The sequence below is a fragment of the Canis lupus genome, chromosome 32, assembly GCF_048164855.1.
Source record: "Canis lupus baileyi chromosome 32, mCanLup2.hap1, whole genome shotgun sequence".
Taxonomy (NCBI): Eukaryota; Metazoa; Chordata; class Mammalia; order Carnivora; family Canidae; genus Canis; species Canis lupus.
In genome coordinates, this window is record NC_132869.1 from 3,481,462 (window position 1) to 3,502,817 (window position 21,356).

Genomic DNA, 21,356 nt, shown 5'->3' on the forward strand with positions numbered 1-21,356 from the left:
TTCTCTTGCTGATATGATGAATCACACTGATTGTTTTACGAGTGTTGAACCAGCCTTGCATCTCGGGGATAAATCCCACTTGGTCATGGTGAATAATCTTCTTAATATATTGTAGGATCTGGGATCCCTGGGTGGCGCAACGGTTTGGCGCCTGCCTTTGGCCCAGGGCGCGATCCTGGAGACCCGGGATCGAATCCCACATCAGGCTCCCGGTGCATGGAGCCTGCTTCTCCCTCTGCCTGTGTCTCTGTCTCTCTCTCTCTCTCTGTGACTATCATAAATAAATAAAAAAATTAAAAAAAATATATTGTAGGATCTTATTGTCTAGTATCCATGTTCATCAGGGATATGGGTCTATAATTCTCCTTTTTGGTAGTGTCTCTGTCTGGTTTTGGAATTAAGGTGATGCTGGCCTCATAGAATGAGTTTGGAAGTATTCCATCTCTTTCTATCTTTTTGAACAGCTTTAGTAGAATAGGTACGGTTTACTAAAGGTAATATAAATACAATTCATTTAAGTAATTTTAATTTTTTTCATTTCTACATTTTAATGAGAAGGCAGCTGGTTTTCAGTTTAAAAAATGTAGATTGTCCAATTTTCCCGCGCCATTTATTGAAGAGACTGTCTTTTTCCAGTGGATAGTCTTTACTACTTTGTCGAATATTAATTGACCATAAAGTCCGCTTCTGGATTCTCTATTCTGTTCCATTGATCTATGTGTCTGTTTCTGTGCAGGTACCACACTGTCTTGATGACCACAGCTTTGTAGTTCAAGCAGAAATCTGGAATTCTGATGCCCCCAGCTATGGTTTTCTTTTTTAAAATTCCTCTGGCTATTCGGTGTCTTTTTGATTCCACACAAATCTTAAAATAATTTGTTCCAACTCTCTGAAGAAATTCCATGGTATTTTGATAGGGATTGCATTAAATGTATAAATGACCTAGGTAGCATTGACATTTTCACAATATTAATTCTTCCAATCCATGAGCATGGAACATTTTTCCATCTCTTTGTGTCTTCCTCAATTTCTTTCAGAAGTGTTCTGTAGTTTTTAGGGTATAGATCTTTTCCGTCTTTGGTTAGGTTTATTCCTAGGTATCTTATGCTTTTGGGTGCAATTGTAAATGGGATTGATTCCTTAATTTCTCTTTCTTCAGTCTCATTTGTTAGTGTACAGAAATGCCACTGACTTCTAGGCATTGATTTTGTGTCCTGCCGCACTGCCGAATTGCTGTATGGGTTCTAGCAATCTTGGGGGTGGAGTCTTTGGTTTTCTATGTACAGTATCATGTCATATGTGAAGAGGGGGAGTTTTACTTCTTCTTTGCCAATTTAAATGCCTTTTATTTCTTTTTGTTGCCTAATTGCTGAGGCTAGGACCTTTAGTACTATGTTGAATAGCAGTAGTGAGAGTGGACATCCCTGTCGTGTTCCTGAACTTAGGGGAAAGGCTCCCAGTGTTTCCCCATTGAGAATATTTGCTGTAGGCATTTCATAGATGGTTCTTAAGATGCTGAGGAATGTTCCTTCTATCCCTACACTCTGAAGAGTTTTGATCAGGAATGGATGCTATATTTTGTCAAATGCTTTCTCTGCATCTCTTGAGAGGATCATATGGTTCTTGTTTTTTCTCTTGCTGATATGATCAATCGCTTTGATTGCTTTCCGAGTGTTGAACTAGCCTTGTATCCCAGGGATAAATCCCACTTGGTCATCGTTAATAATCTTCTTAATGTATTGTTGGATCCTATTGACTAGTATCTTGTTGAGAATTTTTGCATCCATGTTCATCAGGGATATGGGTCTATAATTCTCCTTTTTGGTGGGGTCTTTGTCTGGTTTTAGAATGAAGGTGATGCTGGCCTCATAGAATGAGTTTGGAAGTACTCCATCTCTTTCTATTTTTCCAAACAGCTTTAGTAGAATAGGTATGGTATCTTCTTTAAACGTTTGATAGAATTCCCCTGGGAAGCCATCTGGCTCTGGACTTTGTGTCTTGGGATGTTTTTGATGACTGGGATCATTCTCTTACACCATATACAAAAATAAACTCAAAATGGATGAAAGATCTAAATGTGAGACAAGATTCCATCAAAATCCTAGAGGAGAACACAGGCAATACCCTTTTTGAACTCGGTCACAGTAACTTCTTGCAAGATACATCCATGAAGGCAAGAAAAACAAAAGCAAAAATGAACTATGGGGACTTCATCAAGATAAGAAGCTTTTGCACAGCAAAAGATACAGTCAACAAAACTAAAAGACAACCTACAGAATGGGAGAAGATATTTGCAAATGACCTATCAGATAAAGGGCTAGTGTCCAAGATCTATAAAGAACTGATTATATGGTCTCATTCATAAAAAATAGTGAAAGGGAATAAAGGGGAAAGGAGAAAAAATGAGTGGGAAATATCAGAAAGGGAGACAGAACATGAGAGACTCTTAACTCTGGGAAATGAACAAGGGGTGGTGGAAAGGGAGGTGGCGGGGGGGTGGGGGTGACTGCATGACGGGCACTGAGGGGGGCACTTGATGGGATGAGCACTGGGTGTTATGCTATATGTTGGCAAATTGAACTCCAATAAAAAAATGTATAGTGCTCTTTAATGGGGAAAATATATGCTCCCTATGATACTGAATTAGACTTTTATCTTAATGGAATCTTTGAAATTTAATAAGTATTAAGAAATAGAATCAGGAGGCCTCTGGGTAGCTCATTCGGTTAAGCATCACACTCTCGATTTTGGCTAGGTCATGATGTCAGGGTCCTGGGATCCAGTTCAGCCAGGAGTCTGCTTCCTTCCCTCTCCTGCTGTCCCTTCCCCCATTCACATATGTGTGCTCTCTCTAATAAATACATTTTAAAAAAGAACTGGAATCTGAACTCTCAAAACTAATATTTACAGAAGAGGAAATGTTTGAGTCAAAGAACCCAAATTTTCCCAAATTCATTGAATTTTTTCCCAGGTATCACTTATGTTCCTTTTTTAAAAAATTATTTTATTTATTTATTCATGAGAAACACACAGAGAGATGCAGAGACATAGGCAGAGGGAGAAGCAGGGAGCCTGATGCGGGACTCGATCCTAGCACCCAGGTATCATGACCTGGGTCAAAGGCAAGACTCTCAACCACTGAGCTACCCAGGTGTCCCACTTATGTTCCTTACAAACAAATTACTTTTGCAAGGTCTCATTCAAGATAAAATGAAATGTTATTTATATTTCAGTGAAGTTCTTCCAAAGAATGCCTGGAAGGCCAGCAAGTTTTCATGTAATAGAGAAAAACACATTTTTTTTCTCTTTAAATACTTTTATATTTATTTATTTATTTATTTATTTTATAAATTTATTTTTTTATTGGTGTTCAATTTGCCAACATATAAAATAACACCCAGTGCTCATCCCATCAAGTGCCCCCATCAGTGCCCATCACCCAGTCACCCCCAACTCCTGCCCACCTCCCCTTCCACATCACTTACCATCAGGGAAATGCAAATCAAAACCACAAAAAGATACCACCTCACACCAGTGAGAATGGGGAAAATTAACAAGGAGGGAAACCACAAATGTTGGAGAGGATGCGGAGAAAGGGAACCCTCTTGCACTGTTGGTGGGAATGTGAACTGGTGCAGCCATTTCGGAAAACTGTGTGGAGTTTCCTCAAAGAGTTAAAAATAGATCTGCCTTATGACCCAGCAATTGCACTGCTGGGGATTTACTCCAAAGATACAGATGCAATGAAAAGCCAGGACAGCTGCACCCCGATGTTTATAGCAGCAATGTCCACAATAGCCAAACTGTGGAAGGAGCCATCGAAAGATGAATGGATAAAGAAAAACACATTTTATTCTTAAATCTTGGTATAATCTCCTGACAAGCTGGATATTCCAAGTCCTACATTTTGAATGTTGATGAAATTGACTATTTTCTTAGACACAATTTCAGAGCTGTTAGAAGAATTTCTAGCTAATGCATGCCAAGAAAAAGAGCAATGGTCACAATAGTGTGTGGAGTTTCCTCTCATCAAAAGAGTAGCAAGAGCAGATAAATTGCTAAAAATGAAATATTCCATTTAATAAAAACGAATCATATTTTTCCCTCTGTGTACTTCTTGACAAAGCAGCTCTATAGATTTATTAATTTTATAATATTTGCTGTCTCTTGACATCACGTCCACCCTTCATTGGCCTGCTTTATGATACCATACCTGGACTCAAACCTTTTACCTTTGTCAGGATAGGATGCTTGATAAATGCTACAGAAAAAAGAGGCTTCTCTTCCCACTTCCAGTGTCCTTAATTTCTTTCTCCTACAGTGCAGCTGCAATGGCCCACCCAGTGGCACTCAGCCTCCAGCAAGTTTTGTTGCCAGCCTCAGCCTTAATTTCCTGCTCCTCATCCTCTCCATCTATGGACCAGCTTTGCCACAAGGCAATCTAGGGAACTTGCTATCCAGGGGCCTAGTCATATGCTCTTCCCAGAGAGTTCTGAAACCCCCTTCCAAGTGTATTCTTTGCTTGGGTTCTCTCTTTCAGCCCTAGCACATTATCTAGAGCTCTCTTTCATCTTTTTTGTAACCTCTTATTACCATTTAAATAAGTGTTTATTCAATATTCCTTGTTCAAAATACCAGTGTGGTTTCTGTCTCCTGACTGGACTCGTAGATACAGAAACATTTAAGTATTTTGAAGATACTGAAAAATCAGAAGCATCTAAAAGTGGTTCATAAAATATGACACATAATGAGGAAATTCAGGAGCTGGGTGAACCAAAAAATGTTAGCGTTTTCATCTGTTTATATACTGACGTGAAATTCATCCACAGCATATTCCAAAAGGTGCAGAATCCTGCATCTATGAAGTATGTTATATCATTTTGCAAGCTATTTAAATGTTTTTCTCTTGGTAAGACAACAAATTAAGTATTTGCTATCTTAAAAAAATAATACAAAAATAAAATTTCAGTCTCTGCTCCAAGCCAATGCGACTCTTTCCAGTGATTCAGCACTTTTTCCCCCATTGTTTTGTTTTGCTTGTTTGTTTTTCCCCATTCATGGACTTTTTTTTAATGTGATAGGAAACCTTGTAGAGTGCTCTGTAACAAGGGAAAATGGATAATTCAAGTGTTTATGACACTGAATCCTTAAGGTTTGTGTTAAAATTGTAATCATCAGTCTGGTTTTCATAGAAATATCTTACTGAAGTACTTTCAGTTTGAAAAGATAAATCTGCTTGTTTTCTTTACCCTGTAGGCCTTAACATCATTACCAAGGCAGAAGCAACACCACTCTGCTACTGCATTTGTGTGTCATACATTCAATGATAAAAACAAACTATAAAGCCAAGAGTTATAGACTTTAATAAGTTTTTTTCATAAATATTTCAAATTACTCTAGTTCCAAGTAAACAAAGACATTCATAATACTGAAACCAATGCATTTTTAATTTACTTTTTATCAACTATTCAAGGTAACTAGGAATATATTTCAGCTGGATGTGACACTTAGTGCAGTAGAAACTGATGTTATATTCTGTTTAAAACTAATTTTAGGGATGCCTGGGTGGCTCAGTGGTTGGTCACCAGCTTTTGGCTCCAGTCATGATACCGAGATCTGGGATGGAGTCCTGCATTGGGATTCCTGCGAGGAGCCAGCTTCTCCCTCTGCCTATGTCCCTGTCTCTCTCTCTCTCTCTCTCTCTCTCTCTCTCAGTCTGTGTGTCTCATGAATAAATAAATAAATCTTAAAAAAATCTTAATCTAATTTGGTATATTTTTTTCTACAGGTATTTCAAAATGATAATTTGAAATTATCTTTTCTTTCTATCTGCTTCACAGATTTCTGTAGACTTTTCCTATACCACTTGAGAAACTGGTAGAGAAATTAAACTGCATAAAAATGGGGAAATCAGAAATGTATATTTTAGAGATCTGAAAATAACTTTGGTAATGCTTGTCAAAACACTTGTCAAATCCAAGTACAGACTAAATTATTTTTATGTGATCTTGGACAAATTACTTGCTTTTGATCAGGTCACCTCCTTAAAATCTTTCAATTCTTATCCATTACTCTTGAGACAAAAGGAAAAAAAAAAGTCCTCACTAACCCAGTTAATAAGGCTCTTGGCTCTCTACTCATATACCACACTAACCTATATCCTCATTTGATTAATATAGTTCTCCCTGACAGAACTAAGCTTCATAAGAACAGGGACTTTGTCTATGGTAGGTGATAAAATTCCCAAAGTGTTTTCATAATGTGACTATTTAAAAAGTAGAAGATATAATACCAAAAACCAGGGGAGACTTGTTTGTTCCCTCCCTCAGCTCAGAATTTAAATTACTTCTGCTATGTGTATAAGCTAAGTAGATGAGTAACACTTTAGACAAGGTACAGAAATGTAATGCATAGCCGAGAGAGCTGAAGTGATAGAACAGACTCAAGATAAAAGACAATATGGCCAGAGGAAAGTGTACCTCAAGATGCTAGCTTGGGATAAAAAGTGAAGAAGGTTTAGCTCCATTAAAGTCTGAATAACTGGAAATAATCTGTTTCAAGTTAGCCACAGGGTAAAAGGAAAGCATTAGCAGAATAATTTCTAAAAATGCAGAGTAACAGAAACCTTCAGGAGAAACACATTAAGTGATGTCGAGACACTTCCCAATGGTTTTTAGAAGACTGAAAATGGGAAAGAAGAATCTAACAGCAGAGTTGAGATCTCATATTTCATGATAGGTATTTTTACTTTTTTTGACAAAAACTATATTTCATCATAAAAACTTTCCTTTGGAGAAGATCCTTGCCATATAACATGCTGTATTTTCAGTATCTTAAAATTCCAAACTATATAGGGACCCAATACATGAAGATTGCCCAAAGTAACTGAAATGTCAAAGAAGAAAACCTTCAACTCTATATTGTGCTAGAGTTTTCACAATTAAAAAAAATTCAGTCACTCCCTAGCCCTCTGAAATATTTGCAGTTGACCCATTTCCATATTGGTTCTTGTACTTTGTCACAATACAGTCCTTAGGAAACAATGGTCCAGGAATCTATATATCATCATACTAGTCCACTACGTTAAAAGCACACAGTGATTGGACCTGTGAACAGAAATTGACACAAAAGAGGGTAAGAGATCATCCCTACCATTTCAGGGATCTGCCAAATCATTCAGGTTTTAAAGGTTTGAATACTCTGGGGCATGATACGTAATTCCTTCATAGCATACAAGACATGTAATTTCTTTTGTATCCTTACCACTGAGAAAGAGACACAATGCTTACAGGCTCACAGATCTTTAGCATAATTTTAGCTTGACTCACACAGGATTTCCAGCTTACAATGAATCTTCTGTACTAAGTCCAGTCTTGAGTGCAAGCTACCCTGGTATTCAAGCTTCATAAGCCAGGAAAACCAATGAAATAAAGATATGGATGATAAATAAGAGCACTGTGTAGATTCTTTGGCAAAGTCACTTAGAAGAATGACGATGCTAACTCCTAGGATCCTGGAAAAGACACCCTGCATCCTGCAGCAGAGAACTACACACTGGCTGAAAAGCAAATCCTAGGGTGCTGCAGGTCCCTATCAGAGAATGAGTTTTCTTTTGACAGAGACCATGGGTTTTCAGGTAACTACGTGACTAACACCGCTTGTTATAAACCAAGTATAGCAAGTCACAATTTCTAGCTGTCACAGTAGTAAGCTGTCATGTATTGCAACTGGTAAATCTAGGGCCAGACTGAAGCAGGTAAAAAAGCACAGGTAATTGGCACGATTAAGTAGTCCAGAATTCTATACTATCTCCTTCTGTTGCATCAGTACCTTTACTTCAGATTAAGTTTATGGTGTCATAGAAGGATTTCTAGAAGTGGCTTGATTCTATGTCTTGATGCAAGCTGAAAAATGGACAACTGCTGCATTCTTGCCCACTCAGATGACTCTACTGGAAACTGGCAAAGGAAAATTCTATTACTGGGAAAAGCCATAAATATTTCACTCAATTATCAAATTTGGGATGGAAAATTGGTCCTAAGTAAGAATAAATACGAATTCCTAGACAGTGAAAAATAGTTTTGCTGGTTTGGTAGAGGTCTTAAAAGATCAAAATTGGAAAAATGAGGATAGCTCTAGGTGAGTAGGCACAAAGTGTGTGGATTTTTGTATCTCACATCAGTGTCCACCTGAGACCAAAGCCATGGAATCCCTTTTATTAAGGTTAGTCTCCTAAGTGCTGCTGCTGCTCCTGAACACTTGATTAGCACAAGGGACTGATCCTGATAACCTGATATAATGTCATTCCCCAGTGAGACCACATCAAGTGGTGGCAAGTCAATTATATCAGTGATTTGTCCTTACTGGGATCGAATCCTACTCCATCAGTATATTTGGCTATAGCTTAAATTTTTGCTTGTAATGTGAATGGAAACCATCCTTCACTGTATTTTGTTTGTAATTTTATAAAATTTTGCTCATTAGGGGCACCTGGTTGGCTCAGTCAGTAGAGCATGTGATTCTCAATCTTGAGGTCATGAGTTCAAGCCCAACTTTGGGCATGGACCCAGGGGGAGGGAGGGAGGGGGAGACAGAGAGAGAGAGAGAGAGAGAGAGAAAGAGAGAGAGAGAGAAAGTTTTGCTCATTAAATGTATTTTTCTAATTTTTTTGAAGATCACACTTTTGACAAATATTGAAGATGTAAAAGCACAAAAAGTAAAATTTTAAAACAAGTATTTCCTTAACTTCCTATTATATATAAAGTATATTTGGCCATAGCTTAAATTTTTAAAAATATTTACAGATTCACTTTAAGTCCCTTTTATCATATCTTGATATATTTCTTTATACATACCTGTTCCTTTTGTTTTATTTCAGTTTAGAATTTGTATTACTCACCAGTATATTTTAAAACTGTTTTTCATAAGTTTGTCCAGATTCTTTTTGGTTTCTAAAAATGTACATGTAATAATTTTATCAATTTCCAATTACTTTCTCTTGACATGTTTTATAATCTGATGTAAATTCATATGCAAAATTTAATATAAAAAAATAATTTTAATCATCGAATATATCCATCAGATTAAAAATTTATATGCTACACTCTCAAATTCATAGATATGTCATTTGTCTCATATTATCTCTTTCAATCAATGCTGCAGTATCACTCACTGTTCATTCATTGTTAGGTACGTGAACACTTTATTAGAGTATATATATATGCACACACAAAGCATATATATATATATATATATATATATATATATGGAAACTTATTTTCAATTTCCTTCTGTAAAGATGACTATTTGGAACCGCCATCTAAATCACCTTTGAAGAGCTACAAAACTTATGTAAAATAGAGTTGGAAAGACTGTTGACGTACGTTTAAGAAGAAATAGATTTGTCACGGAAAAGAAATGAGAGCACCTTCAAGTATCTGCAAAACCAACATGTTGAAGTGAGAATACATTTTTTCTATTGAACTACTAATAGTAGAACCAGTTGTGCAATTTAACAATAGATGGAACTATCTTGGGAAGTAGTGAGTTCCACGTGATGGGAGGAACCACTCTGAGGCTAGGTGATCGTTTGTAAGATTGATTATTTTAACAGAAATCAGTGGTTGAAAAAGTATTTGCTGACTGGAAGTCAGTGAAAATCTAATAATATTTTGCTTTTCTATGTGCCAACTGGTTGGCAAAAAAAAAATTTTTCCTATTCTGTTCCTGGAAAGGTAATTTTGCAAAACTTAATTACTCCCACTGCAGAATGACATCAGATCTCCAGTGAGTGATTTCTCACTTCTCCAATGAACTCTATTTCCTAGAATAAGGATGGAGGCTTTATATTACCTTACCTTAGGATACTATTACTGTATAGTCAGGAGCAGAGGAGGAGCCTCGCTACCTCAGGGCACAACCTGAGGGGCTTGCTTCTGCACAGCTTAGTGCAGAGAACAAGTTAAAATGCATTGTCGAGACTATAACACAAATATTTTAGGTATGAAGACTCATAGCAAAGGTGGGAAGCTTAGAAACTAACAGTGGGACACCATATTTGGAGAAAATAAGGAAGAACTAAAGGACTGGGAAAAATCATTAAAAGTATAAATATTACACATGATTTCATCACTGTGTTTGGACTAGATAATTTGTAAATTGTCTTCTAGATGCAAAATCAGCAACCAGAAGATTTCAAAGGAAAGGTCACTGTTCTCTCAGTCAAACTGGAAACTCCACCTAAAAGAGGCAAATTCTTGCTCTCCACTTCTCCATTTTCCACTATACTGGTTTATGGTAGCTCTGCATATGATAAACAAAGGGAAGTATGCTACAACAATTATCTGTCCCTTCTTTGCTTCTTTTGTGCTTTCCATTCAGAGAATATTTAGCCATTTGTTAGCAAATATTTGTTGAATTTCCCTGGAATGAAGAAGGAGTAGCTACAGAAAGTAAATCAAGAAGGATATCTTTGACTGTTTTTTTACTGCTAGGCTTATAGGTAATCAACTTCAAAAGATAATATAATGAAAAGAAAAATTATGCCTGTTTATGGTTTTGGAGTTCTATCAAGATATTTTAGATGGGTACTGATGTAACATCAACTTCTATATATCAGACTTGGTCTTACATTAGAATGAAGAAATTCTCTTATAGTATATTTTATGATCTGAAAATATTTGTATCTCTGGAATTTTCTGGTGATAAAAACATGAATGTCTCATCAATGGAAAAGCTTCTGGGTGTCTGTGCATAGATAGCCCAAGAAATGTTGAGTGACTTGTGTAAACTTCAGATATTTCCATAATATAACTGCCTCTGCATTTAGAATTTTAGAGATGAGAACAGCCTTAAAGAAATAATCTACTTCTATTTTCTAAGGTCAGTCACATAACTACTAAGTGGCATATATTAGGTATCTTTTCTAATGTGTACCTATCTTAATTAATAAAAAGAAAATGAGATATAATGTTGAACCTGGTCTACTTAGATTTAGAAATCATGGGAAATCAGTGTGGAAAGGATTTTCTAATTGTTTTATATATTTTGAAAAATGAAGACTAACAAACTATCATTCATTAGGTATTAGAAGGATGGAATTTGTAGAAACTTTTATTTTCAGAGTATCTTTTTTTCCAAAAATAAGGATCTTTAAAAATTCTATTAGTACCATTAATTTTATCTAACATGTTTTAATCATTATGCGTTCTCTTTCCCTTCTTCCTCCTCCTCCTTTTTGTCCCTCTTACTCTTTAATGTCATCTTACTAAGTTACCATAGTAGTTGGTATCCTTTACACAATGAATTGAACACTGAAAGAAATCCCTCATGTCAACCTCTTAGATTTGAGATTTTAATCTTATCTTTTTAAAAATGAATAACTGTAGGTTCTTTAGGATTTTAGATCTTAGAAATAGGAATCTTTTTCCTTTCAATGTTTATTTGCCTCCTTCTCTCCCCTTTGCATTATAAATATGTGATCAGAAATGCTAGCATTGGCTCAACTCTTTCAAATAGAGATAAGAATCCTATACGAGAAACTCATATGGAAGTCAGTCCATGTCTTATTGATCTGTTTATATTCTTCAGTCATTTACATTTTGGCCTTCTTCTTAAAACTACATATCATAATTCAAATGCAAAGATGGAAATTATTGAAAGGGTAAGACTTAGTGCTTCGACAACCATAATGAAAACTTATAACAGTTTAAATATTTTTAATTGATTTATGTTTACCTGTACAATTTTGCTTTTAAAGCTTTAAATATTTATATTAGTTATATATGTCATGGACAAACACAGAATACAAAACTTGAATCAGTATAATGATAAATAAATACCTACTGTGTATTGTTAGGTACATAGGACTAAAGTCAAAAATGATTCCTGAACCCCCAGATGTTATATAGAATTTTCTTCTGGGATCAAGTGGCCACATGGTGTTCAATGACAAAAAAAAAAAAAAAATTCAAGGGGCAATTTAAACACTAAACTTTACTCTTCTGAAAATCTATTATGCATGCAGAAGGCATCATGTATAGTTATATGGATTATTTCCAAAAGGATGAGTTATGAAAGGTGACACAGATTTTGATAAATCCAGGTGTGTCCGTTGTGTTTAGGAAGAGACAAAAGGCAGAGTCAGAAAACACTGAAAAAACACACTGGTGGTTCATTCGAAATTGATCTTTATGTGACAGAAGGTGGACTCTGATAAACTAGTGTTAAATAGATGAAAAAAACACTCTTGATTTTTAAAGAAACTTTCAAAGTATCAACATTGCCTCTTATTTTCATAATGTGGCAAACTGCTTCCACTAAGCTTCTTAAAACATTGTCAAGCACTTTATGATTTTCAATTTCAAGAATATTGCTGCAGTCCACTTAGCCATCCTTTCAAGGTGTTAATTGCAACTGTGTTTTGCTCCTGATCTATCATTTCCATCTTTGATTTGATTGGTCCTTAGCATACCTTTCTCCAGCAAGGCTATTCAATTCATGGCATCATGAAAATGACTTTCATACTTTTACCTTTGTATTTTTCTTCCTGATATTCCCTTTGCTTGAAATAGGCTTTTCCTTCAGTTTTGGCTGGCAAATTCCAGACTTTTAAGTTTGGACACCTTACTTCACCATTTAGAAGTAATTTCTTTCATCTTACTAATATTGTAATATTAATGTATCGCTTACATTTGTTTGTTTTGCATTTAATTTTTTATTTTCTAATACATGTATCTTATTTACTGAATTATGATAGTATCCATAGCATCCCCCAATTCCCATACTTCTACTTTCCACAGCAGTCCAGATGTTAGTCAATTGATTATACAATTTCATTAAATTAAATTGACCTTTAGTTGAAATCTTATCATATTTCTTTTGCATATATACTAGATATAGTACCACCATTGTGATCTTTCCTGATTTTCTTTTACTTAGGTAACAGGAGACTGGCTCCATGGCTCATACAAATGAATCAGTGGTGTCTGAGTTTGTGCTTCTGGGACTTTCTAATTCTTGGGAACTTCAGCTTTTCTTTTTTGCCATCTTCTCTTTAGTGTATGTGACATCAGTGCTGGGCAACATTATGATCATTGTTATAATTTCCTCTGATTCCCATTTGAACTCTCCTATGTATTTTCTGCTCGGTAACCTTTCTTTCATTGATATCTGCCAATCTAATTTTGCCACCCCCAAGATGCTTATGGACTTCTTTGTTGAACACAAGACTATCTCTTTTGAGGGCTGTATGGCCCAGATATTCCTTCTTCATAGTTTTGTTGGGAGTGAGATGCTGCTGCTTGTTGCTATGGCATATGATAGATTTATAGCCATCTGTAAGCCCCTACACTATAGCACAATTATGAATCGGAGCCTATGTATAATTTTTGTGTTTATTTCTTGGGCTGTGGGTATTCTTCATTCTATAAGTCACTTGGCTTTTACAGTGGATCTGCCATTCTGTGGCCCCAATGAGGTAAATAGCTTCTTTTGTGACCTTCCCCTGGTGATAGAGCTGGCTTGTATGGATACTTATGAAATGGAAATTATGACCCTAACTAACAGTGGCCTGATATCATTGGGCTGTTTTCTAGCTTTAGTTATTTCCTACACCATAATTTTGATTACTGTTCGTCACCGGTCCTCTAGTGGGTCATCCAAGGCACTTTCTACATTAACTGCTCACATCACAGTAGTGATTCTTTTCTTTGGGCCCTGCATTTACTTCTATATATGGCCTTTTAGCAGGCTTTCTGTGGATAAGTTCCTTTCTGTATTCTACACTGTCTGTACACCCTTGTTGAATCCCATCATCTACTCTCTAAGGAATGAGGATGTTAAATCAGCCATGCGAAGGCTGAGAAACCATCATGTGAACTCCTGGAAAAACTAGGGATCATCATGAATGAATATAATATTGAATGAGAATGAAGAGTCTCTACTGGATCACAACATCAAGCCAATTATTTTTGCTAGTGATATGGGTTATTGAGTTATGGAATTGGATTTTTGTCCTAAGTGCAAGGGAATTGTATAAAATCAGTCATGATTTAGGTATAATTTTAACCCATTTGTCATTGCTTATAATTATAAGTATAAATGCTCTTGAAAATATTTAATAATACTTTTAGATATTTTATAATTTCAAGATTCTAATCTACATAAAATGCTACACATGACACTAAATTTGTGATTCTTTTCAAGTGAACACATGGCATTTCTATACCTTGCAATCAAAATGTATAAGCAAATTGAGTTTCTGATACCTTCAACTTATTAATAACATTTTCCCCATATATTGACATAGTAAAAAGAAATATGTCTTACAACATAGATTTCACCTCATTAATGTACATTTGTTAGCTTATCTTTTCTTTCTGTATCGAATATTTTAGTAATTTATAATTTGGTTGGATATACAGTCAATGCCTGAACAACATGGATTTGAACTGTATGGGTTCACTTAAGTGGATTTTTTATATAAATACAGTATAATACTGTAAATTTATTTTTATCTTCCTTATTATTTTCTTTATCTTGAGCTTACTTTATTATAAGAATACAGTATATAATATATATAACATATAAAATATGTGCTAATTGACTGTTATGTTACTAGTAAGGCTTCCAGCAATAGTAAGCTATTAGTAGTTAAATTGGGGGGAGTCAAAAGTTATACCTGGATTTTCAACTGTGTGGTGGTTGATGTCTCTAAGACCTGTATTGTTCAAGGGTCAATTGTATTTGGTTATTTATAATCTTCCCTATATACTATTTTTGTCTTCCTTTAGATCATTTTATATGCACTTATACTCATTATAAAGCTTTTTCTACATATTTACTGCTATCAACAGTGTATGCAGACTTTCCTTGAAGTATGATGGTTCTACTTCCTTCCATTATAAGTTGAAATATCATAAGGTGAAAATGCATTTAATACATCTAAGCTACTGAACATAAAAGCTTAGTCTAAACTACCTTAAATGTGCTTAGAACACTTACATTAGCCTACAATTGGGAAAAATCATCTAACACAAAGCCTTTTATAATAAAGTATTCACATCTCACGTAATTTATTGAGTACTATACTGAAAATAAATAACAGACTGCCTGTATGGATACAAAATGGTGGTGAACATATTGGATGTTTATCCTCATGATCATGTGGCTGACTGGGAACTGTGGGTGCCCAGCATCATGCAAGAATATTGTACCACATATCATTAGCCCAGGCATGATCAAAATTCAAAGTACAGTTTCTACTGAATCCTTATCATTTTCACCCTATCATAAAATAAAAAAATTGTAAGTCAAACCATCATAAGTTGCAGAATGTCTGTATATTTATTATCTAAGTTTACTTATTTTTAAGTAGAAATAATTTGTTACAATGATTTCTTTGTTATTCACAGAAAAAGTTTAAAAGTTCCATGTGTATCTAAAATATATCAATGAAAAAAATGACAAAAATTATTTGATGACAAAATCTGAAATCTATCCTGTCATATTTCTTGAAAAACAGAAGAAAAGTAAAATTTGTGTACACCTAATAATAAAGATGAAAAAATCTATTACTAGTATTTCATTTAACAGCCAAATTTTCCTTATATATTTCTTCCTGCGATTTACATCATGAAAAAGGCCTTGTAACAGGAAGACTAAATGTATTTTAATAATGAAGAAAAGAATTGCTTAACAGAAAACAGAAGGCTTATAACTATCATCATTCTGGATTCAGTATTTCAATTATAAGACATAAATTAGTGGCTATACACATAGAAATTAACTCTTCATACTAAATCCTAGTGCAAACTGGAGTTTCATATATGAACACATAGTCTTTTTGAACCATGACAATGCTTATCAGCTAATTTCAAGAAATTTAGAGTTTTCGGTTCATTTATACAATATCAAACGTGATAATGATCTATTAAAGTTGACTACTTTTTATATATTTTTATGCAGTGTCAAAAACTTAAAAATTCACAATAAACATTAATGCAGTCATGACATTGTTGATAGAATTTTTTTCCTTTTAACTGACTTGCTGGTGAAAATGGAGAAGTACTGATAACACTCTTGAAAAATCAAGTCATTTTGCCATTCTGATCCTCAGTATTGTCAACTATGAGAACACTAGTTGAGTATTCTAGTTGAGGAAGAGGGAAGGACATGGGGGAAATGGAGGGGATGGGGAATGAGAACAGCACTGGAAGGAGGAGGGAAATGAGAATTTATGAGTGGCTATTTGACTTGTTCAATTCTTTGTACTGCCAAAGATACATTCTTCCACTTTAAAATTCTTCACCATTGGATCTACTTGGGTTTTCAGTTATCAGACATAAGCTATCACATTAAGTTGGACCAAAAAAATCCTAAAGTCATAAAGTTAAAAAAAAAGGACTGATATCTGACATGATTTTCCATAGTGGGTTTGTTTCGTTGTTATTTTTTTTTCGTTGTTATTTTAAAAGCATATTACAATATTAAAAATGAAACTATGTGAAAAGCAGTATTATTTGTACCAGTTATATCTCTATTTTGTAAAGAATAAAGTGTATTGGTAAGTGCCCAACAAGGCAGTAGAAAAATTAGCAAAGTATATGAAAGTGAAACTTGAACATATTAATAAATAGTAAAACTATCATATAAAAAATACAAGTGTAAGTATAACAAAATTCTTTCATTTACCTATATGACTGGCAAAGATTCAGAAGTCTGATAGTATATCAGGTTGACAAAATTGATAAAACATGAAAACTAAACCTCCCCCTACCAAAAAAGGAAATCTCAAATATTGTTATTAAATCTCTAAATTGGTAAAATACATAAAGGAAAATCTTCAATAGCTATTAAAATGTAAAACTTTGACTTTGGGAATGAGAAGAAAGAAGAGAAAATGGCATCCACGGATTACAATATCTATAGCCAAGCTGCAGCTCAGCAGAGCTACAGTGCATACACCACCAACTAACTCAAGGATATGCACAGACCACCCAGGCATATGGGCAGCAAAGTTATGGAACCTATGGACAGCTCACTGATGTCAGCTATACCCAGGCTCAGACCACTACGACCTATGGGCAGACCATCTATACAACTTCTTATGGACAGCCTCCTGCTGGTTATACTACTCCAGCTGCCCCCCAGGCATATAGTTAGCCTGTCCAGGAGTACGGCACTGGTGCTTATGATACCACCACTGCTACTGTCACTACCACCCAGGCCTCCTATGCAGCTCAGTCTGCATATGGCACTCAGCCTGCATACCCAGCCTATGGGCAGCAGCCACCGCACCTGCAACCTGCTGAGACTAGTCAACCTCAGTCTAGCACAGGGGGTTATAACCAGCCCATCCTAGGATATGGACAGAATAACTACAGTTATCCCCAGGTACCTGGGAGCTACCCCATGCAGCCAGTCACAGCACAACCATCTTATCCTCCTACCAGATACTCCTCTACACAGCCGACTAATTATGATCAGAGCAATTACTCTCAGGAGAACACCTGTGAGCAGCCGAACAGCTATGGACAGCAGAGTAGCTATGGTCAACAAAGCAGCTATAGGCAGCAGCCGCCCACTAATTATCCCCCCCAAACTGGATCCTACAGCCAGGCTCCAAGTCAATATAGCCAACAGAGCAGCCGCTACAGGCAGCAGAGTTCATTCTGACAGGACCACCCCAGTAGCATGGGTGTTTATGGGCAAGAGTCTGGAGGATTTTCCGGACCAGGAGAGAACTGGAGCATGAGTGGCCCTGATGACTAGGGCAGGGGAAGAGGGGGATTTGATCGTGGAGGCATGAGCAGAGGTGGTTGGGGAGGAGGACGCGGTGGAATGGGCAGCGCCAGAGAGTGAAGTGGCTTCAATAAGCCTGGTGGACCCATGGATGAAGGACCAGATCTTGATCTAGGCCCACCTGCAGATCCAGATGAAGACTCTGACAGCAATGCAATTTATGTGTAAGGCTTAAATGACAATGTGACTCTAGATGATCTGGCTGACTTCTTTAACCAGTGCAGAGTTGTTAAGATGAACAAGAGAACCGGACAACCCATGATCCATATCTACTTGGACAAGGAAATAGGAAAGCCCAAAGGTGATGCTACAGTGTCCTATGAAGACCCACCAACTGCCAAGGCTGCTACGGAGAGGTTTGATGGGAAAGATTTTCAAGGAAGCAAACTTAAGGTTTCTCTAGCTTGGAAGAAGCCTCTGATGAACAGCATGTGGGATGGTATGCCTCCCCTTGAGGGCAGAGGGATGCCACTGCGACTCTGTGGAGGTCCAGGGGCCTCAGGAGGTCCTGGGGGCCCCATGGGTCTCATGGGAGGCCGTGGAGGAGATAGAGGTGGCTTTCCCCCAAGAGGACCCTAGGGTTCCTGAGGGAACTCATCCGGAGGAGGAAACATCTAGCACGAGCTGGGGACTGGCAGTGACCAATCCGGGGTGTGGAAACCAGAACTTCGCCTGGATAACAGAATGTAACCAGTGTAAGGCCCCGAAGCCTGAAGGCTTCCTTCCACCACCCTTCCCACCCCTGGGGGATGACCGTGGAAGAGGTGGCCCTGGTGGCATGCAGGGAGGAAGAGGTGGCCTCATGAACTGCAATGGTCCTGATGGGATGTTCAGAGGTGGCCACGGCAGAGACAGAGGGGGCTTCCGTGGTGGCCAGGGCATGGACTGAGGTGGCATTGGTGGAGAAAGACAAGGCGGTCCTGGTGGGCCCCCTGGACCTTTGATGGAACAGATGGGAGGAAGAAGAGGCAGGCATGGAGGACCTGGAAAAATGGATAAGGCAAGCACCTTCAGGAGTCCAGAGACTGGCCCTACTAGATGCAGAGAACCTGAGAGCTGCATTGACTAACAAATTTATTTTTTAACCGGAAAATGTTTTAAATTTATAATTCCATATTTATAATGTTGGCCACAGCATGTTGTCTGTACTTTAGTATTTTTCACCATTTGTGAAAAAATATTGAAACAAGTTAAGTGGTAATGTGCTGGTTTTTTTTTTCCTTCTTTTAAAGATGGCTGTTTAACAGAAGACTAAACAATGGGAACCCCTTGTGAGCATACTCACTATCAATGTGGAGAACCAAGAGGGCCTCTAGAGGTAACAATGTTCATGGTTCTGATTTTTTTTTAAATTCAAAATGTTTATAAACAGTCAAAAAAATAAATAAAAGATAAAACTTTAGGGAATGGGACAAGATGGCAGAAGAGTAGGGTCCCCAAGTCACCTGTCCCCACCAACATACCTAGATAACTTTCAAATCATCCTGAAAACCTACAAATTTGGCCTGAGATTTAAGAAGAGAACAGCTGGAACACTACAGTGAGAAGAGTTTGTGCCTCTATCAAGTACAACTTGTTTTTAGCAACTCTGCACTGTGCAAAATGACTAGAAAGAAGAACTCACCACGAAAGAAAGAATGAGAAATAGTACTCTCTCCCGCAGAGTTGTAGAATTTGGATTACAATTCGATGTCAGAAAGGAAATTCAGAAGCACAATTATAAACCTACTGGTGGTTCTGAAAAAAAGCATAAAGGATTCAAGAGACTTCATGACTGCAGAATTTAGATCTCATCAGGCCTTCCTCTCATTTAATTGAGATGCAATCCAAATTGGAGGTCCTAATGATGAGGGTTAATGAGGTAGAAGAAAGAGTGAGTGACATAGAAGACAAGTTGATGGTAAGGAAGGAAGCTGGGGAAAAAAAGGGAAAAACAATTAAAAGATCATGAGGAAAAGGTAAGGGAAATAAATGAGAGCCTCAGAAGGAAAAATCTATGTTTAATTGGGGTTCCAGAGAGCACAGAAAGGGACATAGAACCAGAAACTGTATTTGAACAAATCATAGCTGAAACCTTCTCTAACTTGAGGAGGGAAACAGGCATTCAGATCCAGGAGATAGAGAGATCCCCCCTAAAATAAATAAAAACCATTCAACACCCCGACATTTAATAGTGAAACTTGCAAATTCCAAAGATAAAGAGAAGATCCTTAAAGCAGCAAGAGACAAGAGATCCTTAACATTTATGGGAAGAAGTATTAGGTTAACAGCAGACCTCTCCACAGAGAACTGGCAGGCCAGAAAGGGTTGGCAGGATATATTCAGGGTCCTAAATGAGAAGAATATGCAGCCAAGAATACTTTATCCAGCAAGGCTCTCATTCAGAATAGAAGGAGAGATAAAGAGCTTTCAAGATAGGCAGAAACTGAAAGAGTATGTGACCTCCAAACCAGCTCTGCAAGCAGTATTAATGGGGACTCTGTAAAAGAAAGAGGAACTCCAAAGAAAAAATCCACAAAAACAGACTGAATAGGTATTATGATGACACTAAATTCATATCCATCAATAATAACTCTGAACGTGAATGGGCTTAATGACCCCATAAAAAGGCGCAGGGTTCAGACTGGATAAAAAAGTAAGACCCATTTATTTTCTATCTACAAGAGACTATTTATTTTATTTTATTTTATTTTATTTTATTTTATTTATTTTATTTATTTTATATTTTATTTTATTTAGTAGTTTTCTTTTTTTTTAGATTTTGGGTTTATTTTTGTTTTTTATTTATTCATAGAAACACACACAGAGAGAGAGAGAGAGAGAGAGAGAGGAGGGAGAGAGAGAGAGGCAGAGACAGAAGCAGGCTCCATGCAGGAAGCCTAACGTGGGACTTGATCCTGGTTCTCCAGGATCACACCCCAGGCTGCAGGCGGCGCTAAAACGCTGTGCCACCGGGGCTGCCCAAGAGACTCATTTTAGACCTCACGACACCTTCAGCCTGAAAATGAAACGTTGGAAAACCATTTACCATTCAAATGGTCCTCAATAAAAAGCAAAGGGTCACAATCCTCATATCAGACAAATTAAAGCTTATCCTAAAGACTGTAGTAAGAAATGAAGAGGAACACTACATCATAGTTAAAGGATCTACCCAACAAGAGGACCTAACAATCATGAATATTTATGCCCCTAATATGGAAGCTGCCAAGTATGTCAATCAATTAATAACCAAAATAAAAAATACCTAGATAATAATACACTAATACTGGGAGACTTTAACACGGTGCTTTCTGTAAATGACAGATTCTCTAAGCACATTTCTTAAGAAACAAGAGTTTTAAACGATACACTGGACCAGATGGATTTCACAGATGTTTACAGAACTTTACATCCAAACACAACTGAATACACATTCTTCTCAAGTGCACATGGAACTTTTTCCAGAATAGACTACCTAGCACTACCAGCTGCCCTCCCCACCCAGCTTACACCTCAAGCTCACTGCGCACCTTGAACAGAGGGATTGGGGGACCTGAGGCTCTCCCCTCCAGCCT

At 36.9% G+C, this 21,356-nt stretch overlaps 1 protein-coding gene, 1 long non-coding RNA gene and 1 pseudogene across 3 annotated transcripts; all 3 read left to right on the forward strand.

The window, feature by feature from the left end:
* The first annotated feature begins 7,906 nt into the window (after positions 1 to 7,906).
* LOC140622609 (uncharacterized) lies at positions 7,907 to 10,578 on the forward strand. Of its 2 annotated transcripts, none has more exons than XR_012022295.1 (3): positions 7,907 to 8,223; positions 9,299 to 9,458; positions 10,170 to 10,578. It is a non-coding gene; the product is annotated as an uncharacterized lncRNA (long non-coding RNA). The 2 variants fall into 2 exon arrangements; XR_012022296.1 differs by having other exon boundaries at positions 7,907 to 8,139.
* A 2,380-nt stretch (positions 10,579 to 12,958) lies between these two features.
* LOC140622680 (olfactory receptor 4K1) lies at positions 12,959 to 13,955 on the forward strand. The gene has a single exon (XM_072808338.1). The coding sequence runs from the start codon at positions 12,959 to 12,961 to the stop codon at positions 13,892 to 13,894; it is 936 nt and encodes a 311-aa protein (XP_072664439.1). The 3' UTR covers positions 13,895 to 13,955.
* A 2,945-nt stretch (positions 13,956 to 16,900) lies between these two features.
* Positions 16,901 to 18,840, forward strand: LOC140622848 (RNA-binding protein EWS pseudogene; annotated as a pseudogene).
* The last annotated feature ends 2,516 nt before the right edge of the window (positions 18,841 to 21,356 follow it).